At 48.6% G+C, this 21,798-nt stretch overlaps 4 protein-coding genes across 9 annotated transcripts; 1 reads left to right on the forward strand and 3 right to left on the reverse strand.

Moving 5' to 3' along the window:
• Positions 1-3,474: 3,474 nt before the first annotated feature.
• LOC128728814 (proton channel OtopLc) lies at positions 3,475-8,491 on the reverse strand. Its single transcript, XM_053822460.1, has 8 exons — positions 7,953-8,491; positions 5,655-6,350; positions 5,473-5,590; positions 5,299-5,404; positions 5,008-5,214; positions 4,778-4,938; positions 4,512-4,677; positions 3,475-4,439 (listed from the first exon to the last, which is right to left on the reverse strand). The coding sequence occupies exons 1-8, from the start codon at positions 8,489-8,491 to the stop codon at positions 3,475-3,477; spliced, it is 2,958 nt and encodes a 985-aa protein (XP_053678435.1).
• Positions 8,492-13,350: 4,859 nt separating this feature from the next.
• LOC128728639 (vesicle-associated membrane protein 7) lies at positions 13,351-16,720 on the reverse strand. 3 transcript variants are annotated; one of them, XM_053822267.1, is made up of 4 exons: positions 16,643-16,720; positions 14,930-15,190; positions 14,560-14,856; positions 13,351-14,491 (listed from the first exon to the last, which is right to left on the reverse strand). In XM_053822267.1, the coding sequence occupies exons 2-4, from the start codon at positions 15,131-15,133 to the stop codon at positions 14,297-14,299; spliced, it is 696 nt and encodes a 231-aa protein (XP_053678242.1). In that variant the 5' UTR covers positions 15,134-15,190; positions 16,643-16,720; the 3' UTR covers positions 13,351-14,296. The 3 variants fall into 3 exon arrangements, with proteins under 3 accessions (XP_053678242.1, XP_053678244.1, XP_053678245.1); XM_053822269.1 differs by having other exon boundaries at positions 14,930-15,185; positions 16,643-16,661; XM_053822270.1 differs by lacking the exon at positions 16,643-16,720 and adding an exon at positions 15,911-15,984.
• Positions 16,721-17,918: 1,198 nt separating this feature from the next.
• Positions 17,919-19,708, forward strand: LOC128728320 (mitochondrial amidoxime reducing component 2-like). 3 transcript variants are annotated; one of them, XM_053821941.1, is made up of 3 exons: positions 17,919-18,028; positions 18,242-19,079; positions 19,480-19,708. In XM_053821941.1, the coding sequence occupies exons 1-3, from the start codon at positions 17,950-17,952 to the stop codon at positions 19,655-19,657; spliced, it is 1,095 nt and encodes a 364-aa protein (XP_053677916.1). In that variant the 5' UTR covers positions 17,919-17,949; the 3' UTR covers positions 19,658-19,708. The 3 variants fall into 3 exon arrangements, with proteins under 3 accessions (XP_053677916.1, XP_053677917.1, XP_053677915.1); XM_053821942.1 differs by having other exon boundaries at positions 19,522-19,708; XM_053821940.1 differs by having other exon boundaries at positions 17,950-18,028; positions 18,221-19,079.
• Positions 19,709-19,713: 5 nt separating this feature from the next.
• Positions 19,714-21,033, reverse strand: LOC128728322 (mitochondrial amidoxime reducing component 2-like). 2 transcript variants are annotated; one of them, XM_053821943.1, is made up of 3 exons: positions 20,966-21,033; positions 20,025-20,901; positions 19,715-19,953 (listed from the first exon to the last, which is right to left on the reverse strand). In XM_053821943.1, the coding sequence occupies exons 1-3, from the start codon at positions 20,973-20,975 to the stop codon at positions 19,848-19,850; spliced, it is 993 nt and encodes a 330-aa protein (XP_053677918.1). In that variant the 5' UTR covers positions 20,976-21,033; the 3' UTR covers positions 19,715-19,847. The 2 variants fall into 2 exon arrangements, with proteins under 2 accessions (XP_053677919.1, XP_053677918.1); XM_053821944.1 differs by lacking the exon at positions 20,966-21,033 and having other exon boundaries at positions 19,714-19,953; positions 20,025-20,911.
• Between the last annotated feature and the right edge of the window lie 765 nt (positions 21,034-21,798).

A 21,798-nucleotide genomic window follows, 5' to 3' on the forward strand; every position in this document is an offset into this window, starting at 1 on the left:
ATCCGCAGCGACTTCGTTTCGAGCTGATGACACTCGAAGGTTAACAATCGAAAGTAATGAGGTCCATGAGCCCAGCGGACGAACTCGAACACTTACGATGTATGCTGAAGCATGCACTTCCGGCAAATGTAAGCGTTCGCGCCCTACGGGGCTGGAAAATCGATAGTCCTCCGATAGGCTGAGAAAACCAACAACACCACGCCGATCCTGCCTTGGATTTCGGATGCGATTCCTTGACACACAGACACGCGTTGGGTTGTACGATAAGTTTTGGTTTTTATTTTGTAAATCCGAATGGCCGACGATGTATTTTCGTTTAATTCGTAGATTTTTGCCTTTAATCGATAATATTCGCTACATGAACACCGCTGTTCGACGAAAGTATCCCATAACATACTCAATCCATACAAACGATACGCGAAAGGACGCCGAGTCCCGAAATGCTGCCTACATTGACTACTTGGTCCTTGCTCCGCCAGGACGCCAGCAGGCGCAAGCAGTGACGATGTTCCTGTTCGATGAGTTGCATCGCAATAAGGGTGTAATAAAATGCGTTCCAGCACTAATAATAATAATGTCAATAATAGTAATAATCGTGAGTAATAGTCGCAATGGTAGCGCAATCGGTATTACGTTTGTTGCAAAAACTCAGAAAATGCACAATTTTTCATAATTCTCCAGCCTTCGAAAGTTACTCGAGAGCATTAACAAACAAGCAGAAGAGCGATTCCGTTAGAACAGGTGGGCCGGTGCGACGCTTGCGCTGGCTAGAGGGAGCTGCTTTTCCTTTAATTGTTATGCTTTTTTCCTCTCTTACTCTCTTGCTCTCTCTTTCTGGCTTCCTCCTTCAACCAGCAGCCCGCCCGTTCGCCCTGAAATCCCTGGGAGGACTCTTGTGGACTACTTTCGAGTAAAATTTGCCAGAATCAAAACGGAACAAAAACAATGTAACAGCTTCGTTTACACGTACATCTTACACACTAGGCGGTTTTGGTTTGATTCATTTTGTTGGCTTTCTTAGTGAGCGAAATAGTGAGCTTGACGATATATAGCAAAGGGGCTAGATAGGTGGGCGCGGCACCGCGGGTACAGTCCTGTACCGCGCCCTTCCCGGGCTTTTTGAGGGAGCAATAACACGAATGAAACGCAACATAATAGCCGAGGGGAAGGAGAACGGGAAAAGGGGGGTGTGGTAGTGAAAAGCGGCCCATGGGGTGGGTGGGTGGCACATAAATAAATGAGCACAGCATCGAGCTGACTCGATTGAGAAGGGGCGATAGGATCACAATGCAACGGAAAACGAAAGGAAGCGTAAAAAAAACACGGAAAAAAGGAAAAACCACGCGCACACGACCCTCGGTCCGATTTCCCCGACGTGTGGATGATCTCACCGTACAGGAATTTCCGCGTTTTCCCGGCGCGAGCAGAGACACACGCGAGTTTGAAAGCTAATCGCGTCCATCGATCGACGCAGTTTCGCGAATCGAAACACTTCTAAGCGCAACCCAATAAATCACACTCGGAAAAACTTCCCACCCTTACGTGAGGGGTGTTTTTCTTACTGCTATTGATCCCACCGGGTCCTCGATATTCTTAGCCCACGATCGCATGTTTGTTTTGGCTAGTCGCGTGCAACGCGTGGCGTGTTTATGGGCGCGAATCGAGAAGCCGATGATCGATCGCGTTTGATCGCTGGCGCCTCGCGTCTCGTTAGCGCGCTGGTGGGTGGGTTGTGCGCACGTTTTTCCCTCCCAGGAGGCAGGATTCGTGAAGGGCGTGTGAAGGGCCTGCTAGCTAAACGTAAGCTAAACCACCCAACCGGCCCTTCGGCGATGGGGATGCGTTGAGTATGAGTAAACTGTCCTACATCTATACCATTAAAACTTCTTCTTTCCCTTCCTTCTACGCTGCTGCTAAAACCTTACTGGCAGGAAGTTAAATAGGTCGCTTCGGTTACATGCTCCGCCGTGGCACATCCAACTATCTATTTGATTATTCATTATACTTTGATTTGTTTGACACTGAGTTGCTCGCTTTACGCTGGACAAATTACTACTTCTCTCCTTTCTGTCTCTCTCTCTCCCTCTCTCTCTCTTTGTGGTGTGTGTGTGTATTTGGGTGTACGTTGGCACCAGACATTTATATAGACGGCTTACGGAAGTGCTTGGTTAGAATTTAATGCATCGACAGCACTGGAACTGCCACTGGACCTGTCTTCCTTCGAGCCCTTAACGATATCTACTTGCTACTTCCCTTACTCGTGTAAAAATGTTTCATTCCAAAACGAAGAAAATGCGTCAAAATTCTACTATCGGTAAAAATCACCCAACGCCCTCGCGGACCCACCGTGGCAATAAGCAAAGGGCGCGCCAAAGTAAGTCGACCGATTGGTTCCGCCAGCACTGCGTAAAAACGTGCAGCAGTTGGCTCGATTTGGTTCGCGGCTTTTTTATGGGAAAATGAACAAAACACAAAAACAACACCTCGGTGGGGAAGTATCTGCCGTGCGGAGCCAAAAACGTCCGCACTGAACCTCAAAAATCTACGCCCTCCTAGTTATATAAAAGACCTTCCAAAAATCCTCCGACCGCATCATGCGCGGTTCTGCGATGGTTCTATCCTAGTTCGGTGCGTTCTACCCGCGAGCCCTCCATCACAAGCAGGCCTTAGACGCGGTTACCTTAGAAGGGACAATAATCTACAGGAGTGACACTAGCAGTCGTCGGTAAATGGCTAAAGCGGAAGCAGTGAATGATCGTGGAAAAATGGCGAACAGTGCAGTTTGGTGTCACGATGCCGCAACGATGCGTTTGCCGCAACGGTGCCGGTGCATTTGCGAAGCAATAACCTGCGCTGAAGTGCTGCTCTCGGTCGAGTGTTAGGTGGTGACAGGGACCCAGAACTAGTCAAGGAATCTCAGCTGGTTCCTTCGGTTCCATCCTTCACAGCTAGAAGCAAGTTGATTCCGATCAGCCGCTCTACTTCATATACAACAATCGAATAAAGCTGCACCATTTTTCCAAACTAGGAATTGGCTAAATTAAACCAGATTCGGTAGCTGTGTATGATATGGCTATAGTTGATTCCACATTGGGTCTGACTACGAAAGGTAGAACCGAGGTAAACAATCAAAAAGCACAAATTTCGTACGGTAGATCCTTGTTCTGTATCGGATTCTTGTCACCAATTCAACCCTGCAGCTATGCGCGACGCGGAATTGTATGACAAAAAGCTGAGTATATGCGTAATACCGTCCTCGCTGATAGCTGGGGCGTCTCAAACGCGTAGATACGCGTTCAGGTCGATAGGCCCCGAAGGATTCTCGAGAGTGATGGTCGCAGACGTGGAGGTAGCTGGTCGGTCGGCGCTCGGTGAGCTTGCTGCTACCAGGACCTCCGTGGAAGGGGTCAGTTCATCCGCTCGCCTGGTACTCGTCCTGGCACGGGCCGGACAGGACCAGGCGGCCGAATGACCCTACATGTAGGCTGGTTTCATCTTGTAGGCACGCTTCCAGATCTCGCACAGGCACACAGTGCTGTGGAAGCGGTAGAAGATAGCCAGCGGCATCGAGACGTGTGTAATAATGGTCCACGCCCAAAGTCCATAGAAATGCAGCTGGATCGGGTGCGACTCGGCACGGCTTTTCTCGAGTGTGTTGATCGCCCACATCGCGAGGTTGCTCACCAACAGGAAAGTGACGATCTCACGGCCCGGTTTCTTGCGGATGTGCTCTTGGGTGGCTGCTGATCGACGACTCGCGTCCAAGATGAACATCGTCTGGCAGGCGGTTTCAACCAGCGAGGCAAGTGCAGTGATCAACACCAACACGGTGTCCCGTCGCATTGTGAAGTGACCTCCAATCACCGTGAACGTGCTATACAAGAACGACCCGGTCTGTCCACCAACCAATAGGATGTCATCCAGACTGAAGCTGCGGAAGGCGTCGTACTGCATGTGTCGCACTTGAAACATCCCGATGAGCGTAGCCGCCGTTGTTGTGCCGTAGAGCGTTAGCTCACAGATGTTCACCTCAGTGACGGCGAGGCTGACGAACTCTGGTCGCGAGATCAGCACGAAGAACAGGATCAGCGAGATAATGGTCAACACCAGAATGAGGATACCGATGAACAGGCCTTTGTGAGCTCCAGCACAATCAACGGAGTAGTGGTGTGGTGAACGCTTGAGTGGATGTAGACTTTCCTGCCGTTGGGGCTGCTCATTCTGAGGTCGACTGATGCTACGCCACATCACGTACAAGATGGCAGCGCAGATCAACGAGTACTCGATAGTGCACGGGAACAGAAAGGGCGATGCATCCTGCACCAACGTACCGATGATGTTTGATCGACGGCACTCGAAGATGTTGTGCGGACCTTTTAGACCTCGAGCCACACGTAGGTGAGCCACCGTCTCCACTGGATGTGGCATCATCTTGTTGCCTGTGAAAGAGCAGAGTGAAAGCGCTGTCAGTGAACATAATCTCACGAAGGAGTTGCACGAGCCGTGCGTACCCAACCGATGCGAAATGCGAAGCGTTCGGTTTTCCGGATTGTAGAACGTCAATATCTCGTGCTTCGTTTCTTGGATCAACACCGAAAACCACACGGATAGGTTGGTGCCGATCATATGCATCAAACCGAAGCGGGCGACGATCTTGTGGCGGTACACCTTGATTTGCTGTCGGCAAGACGAAACGAGAATGAATTTACGGCCATCAACGTAACAGCGATAAATCGTCCTTCTCGAGCTCAAAGCAAACACCTGGCTCGCAGCTTACCTCGTTGTTTAGAAAAATGAAATACATCTGAATGAAGATGAAGGCCATACGTGTGGCCGGTGTCAGCGCGAGCAGCACGTTGTGGCACTTGGTGTTGCGCTCCAGCTCAAAGTATTGACCGAATTCCAATCCGGAGTAGATCATGCTGCCGATGCCGAATGCTAGAGTGATTGGAACACACGGTGGTAGGTTAGATAGGCAGTCTCGGATGCGACTCACAAGACACTTACCAACCGCACCCATACGTAGGTAGAAGCTGCCAAAGTGCTGCAGTCGAGAGGCCGCTCCTGCCGACAAGGACATCCGGCGAGCCTGCACCGGAACCTTTGGGCTTGAGCTGATCGTTTCGTCCTCACTGTCTGACTGTTCACCGCTGTCCGTCGAGCAGGTGGTGCTAGTGCGGTGCATTACCTTCTTCGTGCTCGCAATCGCTTGCTCTGGAGGAAAGAGAACAGAGTTTCGAAGAGAAAGGTTTGAAACAACTGAGATCCTTAGAAGTTTTTCGCCGAAGGTGTACTTACTTTTGGCCGGAGATGCAGGTGGTATTTTCGGCTTGCCCCAGAGTAAGGTAGTGTACATAAAGAGCAGGAACATCATGCTTCCGATGTACAGATACAAGTAGAAGCCCTGCAACAGTACGTAAACGTTCAGTGTTGCTCTCTCGCATGCCTCACCCTACCCAGACAAGCACTTACCTCGTAGAAAGAGGGCGGAATGTACGTAGAAATAACCTCAGCCATCGGAAATGCGATACCCATGACCACAAGCAGCTTGCCATACAGCGCGGATAGCGTTGTAGCGAGAGCTTCTCCACTGGAAAAAAAACACGTGCAGTTGAGTCCTCAACGCAGGTGAGTAGAGTAGCTGCAGGACTTACGGTTTGACCTCTCGTGGAGGCGGATAGTACACCGGTTCGGGAAGTCGCGATGGGCGCCTGTTAGTGGTCAGAATGGGATGAAGATGGTGATGATGAGAGTGATAGAGCACGGAGAGGTGTTGATGAGTCGTTGTCGTCTGGCTAGCACCTCCACTCGCTGGGGTCACTAGGGACTGCTGGGAGAGTCGCTGAGCAGACCTATGTGCTACCATGGCTGATTCTACTGGGCTAGAAACGGCTCCAGATCCCGATAGTGGCAAGGGCACTAGTAGAGCTGGAGCAGGCCCCATTGCTCCAGTGGCTCGGGATCCAACAGTCGGTGTGTGAAGTGCTCGTGGATGAAATGCCGTCGAGGATGAGGCAGAAGACGATCCAAGCTGAGTCGGAGTCTTGCTTTGCATACCCAAGGAAGAGCCATTACGTGAACCATCACCATCGGTTGTTCCGAGTTCTTGCACAGACGACAACGAGGGATAGTCCGCACCCGTCGTCAGTACTGCTGGAGGATGCATTGGAGCGTGCAGTTCCTGATAGGGCGGTATGGGCAGCTGAGGTGGGCTGACAGGACGCATTACCGGCAGGTGTTGCAGAGAAGGGGCCGGTGATGTATGTGTGCTGAACGTTTCCGGTGACACGATGGCGTTTTGTGGCACCGATGGTGACGGCATGATGGGCTGTGACGGCACATCTATCTCTCTGCAAAAGAACGACGAACGATCGAGTTAGTTAAACTGCAAGAGTGCTCACCAATACCCGTACGAAAGCGTCTCACCGACACGGCACTGGCTTCACCCGAGGACCTTTACACCGGAGTTGCACCATCTGGAGCATCCTCGGCAGAGCCCGCAGGTCAACGTGAACTGATGCGACACACGACTACTCGCGAACACCGTCAATCGACGTGTGGCTTTTGCTGCCCCGCTACAACGTTGCTGACAACATTGCCGGAAGGGCAATGGGTCGGCACAAATGGTCGGCCATCACGATTAACATAAGGACCGGGGTTCGGGAGTCCTCGAGCTGGGACTCCTGCCAAGCGGAACGGAGCCACGAATTAATGTTTATTCATCCCAGCGCCCCGAAGGTTCTCGCCGGTCGAATTGTGGACCTCCTTCAGCTCCTGAACACCAGCCAACACATGCCACTCGGCCTCGGATCCAATATCAAATTAATATCCATCCGTCTTCCCGTCGCGAGTCTCGCGTCAGGCGCGTGGTGGGAAGTTCACTCAACTTGTCCCGCGATGACAGATTGACCTTCGGCCGTGATTGCTAATGGCGCCAAAATCTGACGTCCAGCGCAACTTCGTCAGCAAGAAGTGGCCCTTGCAATCAGATCCCCGAATGAGCAACTACTAATCTGTCATAGCTCCCTAGCTGGCCCTTCCGCAGGCGCTTGTGTCACCTCCACGACCCAAACCGCTCTGTGTTCTCACGAACATTCCATAACGGACCAACCCAATCGTCCGGTTCCGGATGCGCGCATTTGTGGAACGAGCATCAGGTCGTTATGCAATATTGCCCGCTTGATCAAGTGCGTCATTAAGTGTTGGGCACTCCACTGTTGGGTCTTTTTTTTATTTCTTGTTTGCCAAGGAACACTGCCGTGGGGCGGATTTTTTTTCGAGCCAGGCATAAACGCGTCTCGAGGCGAAGTTTGCTGAGTAGAGTAGAAACAGACGACGTCCAGCAGGATTACTTGTTGAGTTCCTCAGGCTGTTCCGTTTTATACCGTTTTCCAACAACAACCGTTCCATCGAGGCTTGTTAACGAATGCATAAAACTGCACCCTTGCTGCAAATCAACATCCCCTAGTGGAACGTTGAGGTGGAGTTGCCATGGAGACTCGAGTGCAGGGTTTTAAGCCAATTAAAAGTTTCGATACCTCTTCTAAGGCTATACTACGTACGTTCGACCTGAAATGTATCCCAGCCGGAGGTTAGGTTGAGGTGAAATTCGAGAGCACCTCACCAACACCATCTCCCGGATAGTCCGGATACACCTGCATGATCCGACCCCGAAGTGTCTGCTGCAACTCTGCGACAGTAACCGAGGTGTTCGCGTGAGGTGACGCCAGCACGCAAAAAAAACTTCGCTCCCCCCCCCCCCCAAACAGGGATGCGAGAGGGCCACAAATTGTCACCACACATTTAGCGCAATTGAAAGCAATTGTCTTCGTATAAATCCGGTCCGCATAATGCTCCGAACATCGCCCTATCTGCCGCAGGAATGAAAACTCGCGCACGTTTTTCGTGATTGTGCGATTGTCTAATCGTGTGGATCTACGCGATTGGCTTACCTTTCGATGTCGATGTCGAGTGCTGGTAGGGGTGGAAGCAACCCCGCCAGCGCCACGCTGGGAAGGGTGCGCATCGGTGAAGGGAAGCATGGAAGGGCACCCACCTCCAGGTCTCCACTTTCGCCTCCATCACTTCGCGACAGGATCTGCACTTCCGGCCCCGACGGTTGGCCCTCCGGTGCGGTCTCCTTGCCTTGCTCTTCGCCTTCTTCTTCTTCTTCATCCTCCTCTTCCTTTTCTTCTTCCTCCTCCTCCTCCTCTTCCTCTTCCTCCTCCTCGATAAGGGGATCCGCCTCCTCGAGGATGATGGCGGTTTGTGTGGTGCCGGTGTTGCCAACGGTTGGCTGCACCGTGACGACTTCCGGGAGACTCGCGGGTGGTAGGGAGCAGGGCGAGGGACCTCCGGCACCACCGGACGTCATCGTCACCACGTCCTCGATGTCGGAGTCGATGCCCTGGGCAAAGTCCATGTAGAAGGACTCGCGCGAATCGCTCGAACCGCGCCGCAGCTTCAGCGACAGGTCTGGGGAGCTGTCCATGGTGGTGTGCGCTTTGGTATGTGTTTAACGTGTCGTGTGAACAACTGCTCTATCTGCCCGTCTGCCAGGACATTTGTGCTGTGAAGCGAAAGAGAGGAAATGGTAGGGAAAAAAGGGGGCAAGATTTACAAATTGATTTCACTCTCGCTTTCGGTTCCAAGCTCCGGCTTTCGCTTGCTGGAGCAATGAATCAATTATGAAGTGGAAGGGCAGACGAGCGTTTCGCCCGTTTTCCCGTTTCGTCCTTCTCTCGGGGGAAATCGACGCCCAGCGAATGGCTATCGTGCGGAGGGGCAAAAAAACAAGGACACATCTCTGGAGGTCGTTAGGCGCAATATCCTGCCCTTTTTCCGGCCGTTGAGGGCGGGGAGAGACTGTTACTTGGTTTTCACCAAGCAAAGATGGCGCTCGTGGGAAGAGGAACGATGAATTCCAGCAGCCAGATCACGTGCCAATGGGGGTGGGAAAAATCAAAAGTGGAAAATGCCGTTTTACGAGAAAAAAACCCCAAAAGATAACAAGAGCCTCCTTCGAGGAAAACTCGCATAGTAAACCCGCTTCGTGTGAGTGTGTGGGAGTAGGAAAAATGTCAATGGACAAATTCCGCCACACTGCATTTGGAAACACGAGAGAACCGCGCTCCGGTGGATGTTTATCGCACAAATTTCCCAGGATTTCACTGGGCTCCAAGTCCGCCAGGAGCAGGACGTGCGCTCTCTCTCTCTATCTCTCTTTTTCTCTCATTTTCCACCTCACCAACTCCCTCACACACGCGTGCACCGGTCTCGAGAGCAAGCGAGAAAGAGCGCACGCTTTCACTTACACTTTCACTTTATGCAAATTTGCGCACAAAAAAAAACTATCACACACGGATGGCCTTTTCGCGGGGAGTGCATTTTCCGCGGTTTTCACGCGATCACAAAACACCACCCACGAAGCCACCTTCCATTGCACCTCCACTGAAAGTGACTCGTACCGAAGGTCCTGCCCAACCGCCGCTTGAGTGTGTGGGAGATGTTTGATCGAGGCTCTACCGAGGGTTTGATTGTGTCCATACGGACCCTTCACGGTGAAGGACGAACCTGTCACCACCGGAACCGGTCCTGCGCCACCTACGAGGACTCGTTGCGCGCCGTGTGTGCGTGGGTGTGTGCGTACCGAAGACGGACATACGACACGCGCCGCGCCGATTTCGGAGATGTCCTTGCGAGCTCTGGCGCGTCCGTGTCACGCGCGTCGAGTGGTGCCGTCGCTACTGAGCTGCCGGATCGCGTTGCAGAACCCTCGCTGACGACGCGGATGCTCTTGGAAGTGCATGCTCGACGACGCACGCAGACATCACGGCGAGTGAGCGAGTGAAATGGAGCGAGTGTGGGTAGAGCGAGACACGAACAATCGGTAGAATGAGACACCCTGTGTGGGGGGAGACACGTGCGAGCAAAAGAGAGGGAGAACGACTATGATAGGGAGTGGTCCAGGAAGGACGGTGGCCTGGCAGGAGCGCGAATTTTCACCTGTGCGTGTGTGTGTATGTACACGGATGAGGACGGCTTTTCACTTCATCTGGTCCACTTGGGTCGAGAGATGCTGCATTGAGGTTGAGGACGGGAGCGAAAAGGCTCACCTGAAAAGCGCCCCGCTTGTGGGTGTGGAAATGACACTGCGCGGAAAAGCGGGAGGATGGAAAATTGTGATTTGTTTTCCGAGGGTACTTTCCCGGGGATGCGAATTTTCTGCTGGTTTCATTCTCGGGGCAGGAATGTTGGCGCCTAGGACCGGTAGAGAACAATTGCGTTCCAGCCGAGTACGATTAGTGCGCGAGAGAGAGAAAGAGAGAGAGAGAGAACCCGGAAAAGCTGAAAATCGGAATTTCATGTATGAGCACGCGGGAAGGCCCGGCAGAAATACACAAGGCGTAGATTTTCCTTCAGTTTATTTCTATTATACTCTCTCTCTTTCTATCTTGCTCTCTCATACTCTCTCTTTCTCTCACTCCAACGACCGCGCGTGCTTGGACAGAAACGACGCCATTCAGGAAGAGTCTTCGCCCTAGATAACCCTCGCCAAGGTTCAATGTTTTGGGTGCAAGTCTGGCTGTGTGTGTGTGTGCGCGACGCCCTACTACGGCCCACCCGTATAGTAGAACCACCCAACCGTGCCATCCCTTTCACTCGTACGGGCTGCTGGAAAATGCGTGACTTGCGCACCACCTCACCACCCACAATAGCGTCCTACCCGCCCCCAAAAGCACGACGACGTACGCAGCGTCTAAACAATCGGTCCCTAAATTCCCTAGCGCAAAAGGGCGCGTTCAAAGTCCATCGCCAGCATCCGGCCGTGGGACTCCGCGGAACGAATTCCACCACGATATCACACAGTTTTCGAGGCGTTAAGGGCGCGTTTCACGATTTAACGAAGGCGCAATAAAACTAAACTAACACCAAGGATCGATTGGGTTTCCGAGCTGGCACAATGGTGTCGTAAATCATAACGTTAAAAACATTGCTTACAACTACTGGGTGGAAAATGCCACCCCATGCGAGCGGGAAAACTAGCCACCAAAACCAACCACGCGATGCGTATTTACGTTTCCACTTGTGAGAAGAAAAAAAACCCGCCACAAAGGGCATCCAGTTGCGCAGGGCACAAAGCGTCACGCACATGTGTCTTGGATTTTCCTCAACGATCGCCATGTGTGTGCTGGTTGTGACGAATGCGATGTTCCGGGAACACCCTGGCGCGAATGTGCATTTCCTTCAGCCCTGGATGGGGGGTAGAACCAGTTGAGTTGGGGTGGTTCGATTCTGTAAACACATTTTGCATTCCAGCTGGCAGGGCCGTGTTTATCATCAACGTCTCTGGCTCTGGCGCAAGCAGCGAGGCGACCGATTCTCCCAAACAGGAAAAGCGGCTTGGATTTCCCACTTTGTCGCCACTGGCCACGAGGAAAAGAGATCATCACATTCGTCAAGTGCGTTGTTGAATTTGGCGTTTGTCTGTACAATCAGAACAGATAAATGTTGGCCCAGTTTTAGCGAAAGGCGATTTCGAACCGTATTGCTCTCCTTTTCCAATGGGACGTATAGGAAGCGCGATGTAGGCATTGTGATGTAAATTAGGATGTGAAGAAGTACATCCTCGCAGTGGTCACATGCCAGCGCCATTATTGCGATGCAGCCAAACGTTTCCACTTGGGATGAAAACAACCACCGTGTCGAAAGCAATCGGACGCAGTGATGCAAGGCAGAGTAGAATAGCACCCCAAAAGGGAATGCACGAGAACTGACGCTGCTTGTTCAGGGGGAAAAATATCACCCGTGCATGGCAAGGATAAATGGCGTCGAGCAAACCCTTGCTGGGCATGAGCCTAGCGTAGCGTAATCGCGCAACCAAGCGAACGCGTGCGACAACACCTCGTTAGGCGAGGGTTGCGAGGGAACTCGAAGGGCGAGAGGGGCGAGGATGGAGAAGGGCCGGAAAATCCCCACCACATTCGCAAAACACGACTTTTGCGCAGCGCAATTCAGTTTCTACGGTGCGGGTTTCTGAAACGATTGGTCCAAAAAGCAAAAGGAAATATTGAGCACAGATTTTTAACCGTTCTTTTAGAACTATGGAACTAAAAGAAGCATGCTGAAGTTATATTTTCTTTAGCCGATGTAACATAACTTCTTTAGGACTGAATTTGTCATCAGCCATGCACCGGTGCAGCAACACTGCAGCACAAACACATGAACCGGCACCAGACGTGAGTGATTTGTCTCGTCTCAAAAGGGATGCACTTCAAGGATGTCAACCGAGTCGCGCTCAAGAGCGTCTCTCGCTCCTTTCCAGCACGCGCCTGAAACAGGTTCTCGCCCCATTCAAACACCCTTAATTCCCGGGGCTCTCAAGATGCTCTATCCCCTGATCCGCGGGTGTCCCATATTCCGCGTGCAAGGATCTTTCCTCGCTCGAGCCAATTATGCAACTATTTGTCTGTAGTCAACCAGCGTTTTGCTCGTAATTGTTATCGGGGGTTCACTTGCGCCAACGAGCAGGATCCATCCAACGTTCTGGGAAACCTAAGAACGAGCTTACAGGCGCGAATGATACTTATCTGTGGCCGGGGTGTATCGGTTTTCCTTCCTAAGCCATCGTTTTTCCGACGCGACATTGCCTACGACTTGTGCACCTTCTAAAACAGAATGAGCGTTTTCTTGTAAATACATACGTTCCTGTTTTAGCTGGCTGTTTGTGTGGGGGGAGTTTTTTTATGGGTGAAGAGAACACGATACGCATCGTAAAATATGCTATGTGCTCGTTGTAGCGAGTTTTTCCGACCTCTTTGACGGGCTCTTTTTTAGCACTTTCGAAACCGTTCCCAAGAGCCGTTTCGAAATGCAACCAACAAAGCCAACACTGCATATCGCAGAATCTTACACTGCCATCTATGATGCAATCGGCGCTCTTGTGTAAGCCCTGCTTAAAATTATGAAGCGAGTTGTACAGAATAGGGCCCAGAGGTTTAATTTTGATGATGAATGGTTTCTTCTTTTAACGTGTGCCGTTGGTTGGTGTGTGAGTGTGACGGTATTGTTCAGACACGTCCTTATGAAAACATGAAACAGTTGGTGCTGTTACAACCAAACTGCAGGCGTGAATGCAAAACCCATTACTAACAATGCGTTTTCGTGATTTCTGTGACGAGTTTCACTTCATTAGCCTACTCGCACTAAATAAGAACCAAGAACAATTAAAACAACCCAGTGAATTCCATGAAGAGGCTCCTGTTGCACAAAACAAGTCTACGACTCGGTTATTTGAGCGCTTCGGAAAACTCAACACAAATAAATGACGCAAATGTTTAACTGCTTAATATAATGAATTGAGTAATATCTGGTATAGTAAGTTTATATGTAAATCTATATATTCGTCCATTACTTTTAAAAAATCTCAGATCTTCTTAGCGATGATTTTGTTCAGAAAGGCTCATATTATCTGCACCATTGGATTTAAGTTTTATGCTACTTAACAGAAAGGACAATGTTCAACCAAACTTTTTCAAATGCCTATGTTGAAACGGCAACCATATCAACCCGTTATCAATGCTGGCATACAATATATGCTGCGAATTCAACAAGATTAGCTACTAGTTAAGAATAATTCATGAATAAATGATTGTGCGCGTGAAATTCCGAGACGTGTTTTTAAGGTCGATGCAGAAATGCATCATCATTACTGTAAATTTTTATTCGTGACCCAATCATGTTTATTCAACTATTAATAAAACCGCATTAAACATCAACGCCTACCATTCATTCGCGCATAAAAAGTATCACAAAAATTAACTGAGAGTTGATGTGTAGAAAATGATCAAAGGATAACAATAATGTGCTGAAATTGATCAAGTAAACGAAAAACCAAGTAAGGTAAAGACAACAATGGTGCAACGTTTTCGCTAATGCAGAATAGCGGAATTTGAAAACATTTCCTTTATAAAAACGAACAGGAAACTCTATCGGAATTTTCATCACAACATGATCAAGAGACGGCGAATATGTATTACGAAAAGCATACTCAACGATGCTCTTGATACAATCACAAAGCCTTCTTATATTTCCGAAACGACTGCAGAAAACTTCATAAGGGGGAACAAAACCATTCTTATCGTGCTCGTATGCTCACACGGACCTGTCTACCCTACAAGGCTCACATGTGGAGCTCGTAACCCTTTTCATGTACGATTCAATCCTATTAAGCCCTATTCATTAGTTGTTTGTCGTTTGAATTTAGCTCACCGCCAACATAAGAAAGACAGATAATTTATAGGGCATTCGGTGGATCTCGAGGAGCTGGGTTCGAATGGATGCAGCTTTGCCAGAGTAATCCACCGCAAGACATGCTCACGATAACGTAGATCACGAACAGGAGAATAGCGGCCACGAGGAAGTACATCCGAACGTTACGCCAGAACATTGTGCGAGCCAAGTTGCGGGACGTTTGACGGAATGTCACGGACTGTAAAAGTAAATCGATCATATATGAAAGCTATAGCTATACCAGAGCAAGTAAAGTGAGCTACTTACGTTGCTGTGCAGGTTCTCTGTCTGGTTGACGAGTAGCTCCAGTCGTTCACCTCGGTTGGTGAAGTTTTCGATGTTCTTCACCATGATATCCTTCAGTTCGCCGATTTCCCCGTTCACTCGGCTTATCGCATCTTGCTGGAGACCCTCGTTGTAGTTTCGCATTTGCTGGGCTAGAGTGCGCGAGAACTCCGTGTTCATCGCATAGGCAATTGCAGTGGCCACCGTCAAGCCATATGTTGCTATGAACCTTTGATGGATGTCCTGCAGAAACATAAACGCTCGCGATCGTTCGAACCTCTACGAGATAATGCAAATAGAAACAATAATTTTCACGCAATTCGTCCCTCAACTCGATTTCACCAACACTTACGTCGTCCGTGATGCAAAGATAGATAACTCGGTTGTCGCAGATGTAATGAATCAAGTAGTTACCATGCAAATACGTGAGCTTGTGATCTTCGAGCTGTATCTTAGGAATGATCTGTTCCGTAACTTCTGTGAAGTTGCCGACGCATTCCGCATACCTGGCCAGTACGGTCGGGCCACGTGTTACCACACTATACAAAATGGGCATTTTCAATTCTCTTCTGCTCTGCGGGCTAGACAATACACGTCTTCTCACACGGCTGTTCTAAAAATATTGAAATATTAACTGGTAAATGATAACACGAACCCCGTGGGTTGTTCATAAATGATTCATCAAATGCCCTGCCTATATCAACGGGCTGCTTTTTGCATGGTTCCAATCCAAAACTTCGAAAGCGCAAACAGCAGAATGAGGGCAATGCTGTCGCGAATATAAATTAAGAGAATTTCCACAACTCGTTCTCTAGAGAACTGGTATCTTCTTATCGGATCTTCCGGACGGACGAGGTCTTGCGAGGAAACAACCGCTCGGTTTCAAGATTATTAATTTAATTAACTTCTATCCTGTGTACGGTCTCCACTTTTCCTATGTGAGAGGCACTATACAAAAAACTAGACCTGTATTCAAAGCCCTAGAAATGCAACGGCACAAGACTCAGGCGGGCTTGCGCGGGTTCAAGTTACTTGTACCGAGCATCGACCACACTCAGATATAGTAATCTATACTATGTGAGCAAGATATTTCCATAGCTCTTCGACTGCAAGAGAGCTATTAACATGTTTGTTTAAAAAAGAGACGCGCATTAAAATCATGCGACACTGCTACTTTTTATCTCTCGTCATAGTTGCCATCTGATGATGACTAATAACCAGTACGATGGAAGGGTTAAACCAGCATTAGTTCATGCTGGTAATGATAGAATTGCCTTATGGGTGCTTGCGCGAGAAATCCCATGCAGCTTATCGAATTTTGTTTATTGCTTACCCTATATTAACAAAATGCAGTGCAGTGCAATTGCAATTTTGACTAGTTTTTTTTCGATTTCTTGCCTGTACACTGTTTGACGCCAACACGCACTACTTGGATGTTCTGTTTGCAATTTTGTGAGGGCTTATCTCTTAACACACTTCGTTTGAATAACAAAATAACTGAAGGTCAATCAAACCAAACGTATAACAAATGTTGACAAAGGAAGTAACAGAATTATAGCGCTGATCTTTGATCGAGGAAACGATTGACAAGGTGATATACTTCTGCCTTTCCTAGAAGCACTAAAACAAAGAATGTGGAATTCGTCCGGGCGTAACCAGTTAGCAGAAGCTTTTTTTTATTTCCTAGACGATGATACGTGTTGCATCTGCCTTTCCACTTTACGTTTATAATTAATGTTACTAGCACTAGTACAATACTTAAACTAGTCACAAACTCAATTTGTTTCACAAATGCCTAATTTTCTCGTATCGTATCCCATTACAGGGAATTGAAGGAATGACCGATAAGCTCGGGATAGATGGACTCAAAGCGCATTCCGTGCCAGAATTTCACTTAATTGTATTCCCAACACGAACACAACGTCGAAGATAAAGCAAACGTAAGGCGTAAAAAGATACGCTCACGGTCTGGAAAGATATCGTTTTTTTTCTTTTCTCGCAAAACAACCAATGAACGGAAGGAAAATATGTATACTACTCTGGTTGCACTGCGTTTAATGCATACCTTGGTGACTTATGCCTACATCCGCAATAACACCAATAATTTGAATTAAATTTTAAACACGGAATAGCGAAACTCTTCTGAAAACACTTGCAACCAAAACAATTGAGTACATAAAGAAACACTCTGACGTCCTAAACGTCAATTCATATCCATTAAACTTTTTTAAACTGGCTACTGTCAATTGCATGTACGTTAAATCCTTTAAAATCTATTTTCCAAGCATTTATTCGATCATTTCGCTTCAGAGAAAATCTTTTTGATGTTTACTTGTACTTGTTGGTAGATTTTTTCTATGAATAATTATTTTTCGAATCGTTCAACTACAAAAGCAAAGTTTCTTATGAATCCCCGAGGATTATTCTGTTGAGTGATAAAGATCTTTAAAAGTAACCAAATCATCTATCTAAGATGAGTTAGAATAGAGGAATAATTTGAACATGATAACTGGAAACAGTAATTTATATCTTTGTTTTGTTTTAGAGTTGAAATATGTTCAAAGTAGCAAAATTCAACGAATTATACCAGTGTCATTTTTATGTTTTGTGCACAGTTGTAACGAAGTAAGAATTAGATGCGAATTAGATGCGTATTTACCAATGAATTCACGTACATGTTGCACCAAAATTTAAATTTTCATGCATTTGAAGGCAAAAGAGGAGTATTTCTTTTTTCCAATGGAATTTTTTATTAACTTTTCACATAAGGACATTCGAAGAATCATGAAGCCATTTGAAATGCTATACCTTGTTTGACAACAACACGGCCTTATGTTGTTAGAGTGGGATAGCAAGAATGCAATGAAGAGCTGCAAAGATCCCGTTCGATTGCAAGTAAACAAACTGCGGGAATGGTCCGGTAACTGCCCATGAAGAATGGAAATGCGAAGAAAGTTGGCCAATTGATTTTTACGTTTAGAAAATTAGGTAAAATATAAATTATCCCTTCTGATTAGAATGCAACAGTACAACTCCAGGCTGTCCTGTGCGTGATGTGCGCTATTCGAATTTGTTCTATTGGTTAGCATTGTGGGGGAAAATAATAGTTCAATTAGCTCTTTGATTAGCGAGTGTGGTCCACAAAAGAAGGTGAACAGAAATAGAATGACGGTCCGACGCACTGGGAGAGCTAAACAGGCCTTATCAAAGCTAGCACCATCTGGACCCTCCAGCTAACGTCTTATCGTTGTGCCGATGTTGACAGTTGTTGATTGGATCTTCTACTCTGCCTCAAGAAATCGCGGGTCCAGTTGGAGTTGCGCTGCTCGTTTGGAAATCTATAGCTCGAGTGATAATACACACTGAATATTAATGATTGATTTTTGTTCGATACCTCTCACTTTTAGACATCATCGCGGAGCGGACGGGCTATCGGAGGAGATGCTATCCAGTAAGTGTTTTTGAGTTATTGAACGCAATACATCGCAGAAGAACTGGTGTAGGATCAGTAGCCCGTTGAAACGATTTGGCGCATTTCTAAATCTAATGTACCCGCTTATTAATCCCATCCGCATCCATTTGGCTCATCGCTTTATGCTACATTCACCATCATCGCCTCGTCGACTCACTGACTAACCTAAAGGAGTTTCCCTTCTGAACATAGAACTGTTGAACAACACATCGGGTGAAGGCGGAAGTCGACCCACGCTCGGCCAACTGTTGACGGTGGCTGCAGGCGTTGGTGCCGTCACTGCCGTCGGCTATGGCGTATATCGTTTTTTAAAGTATCGGGCAGAGCAAACACCTCCTGCTGAATGGCGCCGTGTAGGGGAGGTGTCCGATCTGTGGATCTACCCCATCAAATCGTGCGGTGCTGTGAGGATGAGCAAATTCTTATGCTCGGAAATTGGGCCCCAATTGGGACTGTTACGTGACCGCATCTTCATGGTAGTGAAGAGTGCCGACGGAAAATTCATCACTGGCCGCTCGCACCCAACCATGGTGCTGGTGCAGCCAGCCTTCGACGTTACGTTCGAACGGATGACCCTATCAGCTCCTGGTATGATGGATATCAGCGTCAACGTGAAGCAGCTACTGGAGACAAAACCGGGCAGTGCTTCCGTCTGGGACCAACCGGTTGTGGCCGTTGACTGCGGCGAGGAGGTTGCCCGTTGGTTGTCTCGCTTTTTGTTGAGTGAAGATTTCGGACTACGGCTCGTATTCTACCCTCTGGAGCTCCCAACGCGGCCTGTACGAGAGAAGAACCGCATCCACGCGCTACTGACGGCTCGTGACTCTGGTGCCCTGCACGATGCGACCAGCTATATGCTGGTGTCGGAGGCGTCCGTGGCCGACGTTAATTCGCGGCTGGAGAAGCCAGTTCCAGCGCTTCAGTTCCGAGCGAACATTCTGGTAAAAGGTCCGAGTGCATTTGAGGAGGATTACTGGAAATGGATTCGGATCGGTGACACGGTCTATCGCAACGTGAAGGCCTGCACGAGGTAATTGCATTCGATCACCTGACCACACCATCTTGGCCGTTATGGCGGAATAATTCGCTTATCTGTTCTCATCTATCTTTCAATTATCTTTCACGCCTTCCGCTGGTGGCGCCCCCACCTCGGGGATTCGATACACGGGTAATGAGCATCGTTTGCAATCTTTCCAGATTTTACAGTTCCCAACAGTCCTATGCTCGCCCTTTTTTATCTCTTATCGTTTGCCGTCTTCTTCCGCTGGTGTTTTAGTTTCCTTCTATTTAAAGCCAGCAAGCCGATGCTTCCTTATCTTGCAGAGATTCGCTTGCCTTTCCGCCCTGAACCCCGGCGGCCCCAAACTCTGTTGTTGAACAAACGAGATAAACGCTCTTACTTGCCTTACTGTTTTTTCCTACTCTTTCAGGTGTCTATTCACAAATGTTGACCCGGAAACCGGCATCAGCAGTCCGGAGGAGGAACCGCTGAAAACGCTCCGGAAGTACCGTATGAAGCCGGGACTCGGTTCGCCTGTTGTCGGAATGCAGATGGGCATTCGTACTCTTGGTGGTATCAGTCTCGGTGACGCGGTGTACGTCGGATAATTGGCACGAAGGATGTATAAGCAACAGATCGCATGCGATGTGACTTTGTTAGCAAGCTTTTATTTTATTTAAATGCACTATTCAACTATCAACATGAAGTGCCGCTGTGTTATGTTCCAGAATAGAAAGAAAGGTGGCAACGAAAGAAACGCGTATGCGTGGCCTCTCACCGATCAAATGCCTATAGTGGTTATGCAAAATAAACCGGATCGCCCACCTTTACCTCGCCTGCACGTCGTACTCCCAGGTGAATGCCGAGGGCGGGAGATTCCCCGAGAGATGGTATCTGTCGATATCTGCAGGACAAAGGACAAGGATGAGTCGAACTTGTCATAGATCAACAGGACGGTTCAGGATGGGTACTTACTGCTTGAGCGTCCGCAACGGCTCCTTGTCCGGATGGGCGACGCCCGATTCCGGATCGATGGTGGTAAAGATGCACCGCAAGCACGGTTTCTCGTACCGGAAGATGGTCTCTCCGATGCGCACCCAGCGCCAACGATCCTCGGCGTACGCTTCCGGGCCGCGTACGATGAAATTGGGACGGAACTGAAGAGACGTCACCTTGTTCTCCAGTCGCTGGTTCAAATCGGCCACGCTGGCCTCGTTGAATAGCATGTAGCTAGTCTCGTCCTGCAGAGATCCCGTATCAGCACCGTTCCTGCGGCGGCTCGTATAATCCAGCGGATAGTACCGTAGTCGATATCCGTCATCTTTGTCCAGTAAATAGCGGGAGAACCAGCGTGCTGCTTCCTGGCCACAGTCCACAGTTGGTACCGTTTCTCCCCAAACCGTACTGCGTCCTGCTTCGAGCTCTCCTCCAGGTTTCATTAGTGCACGGATGTCGACGCGTAGTTCCGGCATTCCCGGTGCCGTGAGGAACATCGTTTCGAAGCGCTCATCAAATCGCGGCTGGACAAGAACCATTTTTGGCTTCATACGAGCGGTCACGAACTTTCCGTCAGGGTTCGTCACCATAAAGATTCGATCGCGCAACAAGTTGCGCTGGAGACCGAGGTCGGAACATGCGATCTGCTGCAGAACGACCGGTGCACAGGATTTGATTGGGAAAACGTATAGCTCTGCCAGCTCGCCCGCCTTACGCCATTGCTTCGGAGGAGTGTTCTCGATGTGTCGCTTAGCAAGATAGGCCCCGGCCGAAAACAACGCAATGCCACCTACACCGGCCGTCACGAGAAGTGCCTGTCGCGAAACGGGCAAATCCGTGAACTCGTTAACAATTCCTGTAACCATCGTTATTGGGGTTAATTGTGCCGTTGGCCTTGTTGGCGGTTGCGCTGGACTTACTTGAGAACATGGCCTTCACGAGATGGCAGAACTGTTGCAAAGCACACCGTGATATTCTCTCCGCCGAACCCGACAGCTCTCGAACGAATGGCACAAAGTGGCGCTGACAGTATTCTACTCGCGCTGATAAACTCACTTGCAAGAATCAGCTGATAATCGGAGCAGTGCGAATCATTGCGTTGTTTGCGAGTGTTGGCGCTGATTTGTGCATTAAATGGTTCGTTGCTCGTGTTAGTGCACATACGGTGGTGTCCGCGGGGCACAAATCTTCCCGCATCTTATCGAGCGATTCGCGAGTAACCCCCGGGGTCACCGGTCCAAGGCGGTTAAATTCGTTGCATCCACAAAAATCTGTCGCTTCGCTACCAGCACTGATACCGGCCCTAAAGGCGGATGATTTCGGTAGCCCTTTGGCGGGGGGTTTAACGCAAATGAAACAACACGCATTTTAAATAGTTCCTTTTTATTAATTTGTTTATTTTCTTCTTTTCCGCTTCTCCATAGAACTAAGAATGACCGCCATTACAACATATACATAATAATATAGTATTGATAGTTATGCTTTTCCGATAAAGTTTTTGTGTTCCTTTTCCTTCCGTAATAAAAAATAATCACTTCATTTTCTAAGTATTTTACGCAATTGTAATAGATAGTAGCCACTAGAGTAACAGCAAAAGTGATGGTGACAAGGGATAAACAAATTCGAATGGTAATGGAAAAATCCACGAAAGTATGCTTAAACGTGCGTGCGCAATGGGGACATTAGCAAGCAATTTTAAGACAGGGAGGGAGAGATGCGTTGTAAAGGAAAAGACAAAACCTAAAAAAATCTC

The sequence above is a fragment of the Anopheles nili genome, chromosome X (genome assembly GCF_943737925.1).
Source record: "Anopheles nili chromosome X, idAnoNiliSN_F5_01, whole genome shotgun sequence".
Taxonomy (NCBI): Eukaryota; Metazoa; Arthropoda; class Insecta; order Diptera; family Culicidae; genus Anopheles; species Anopheles nili.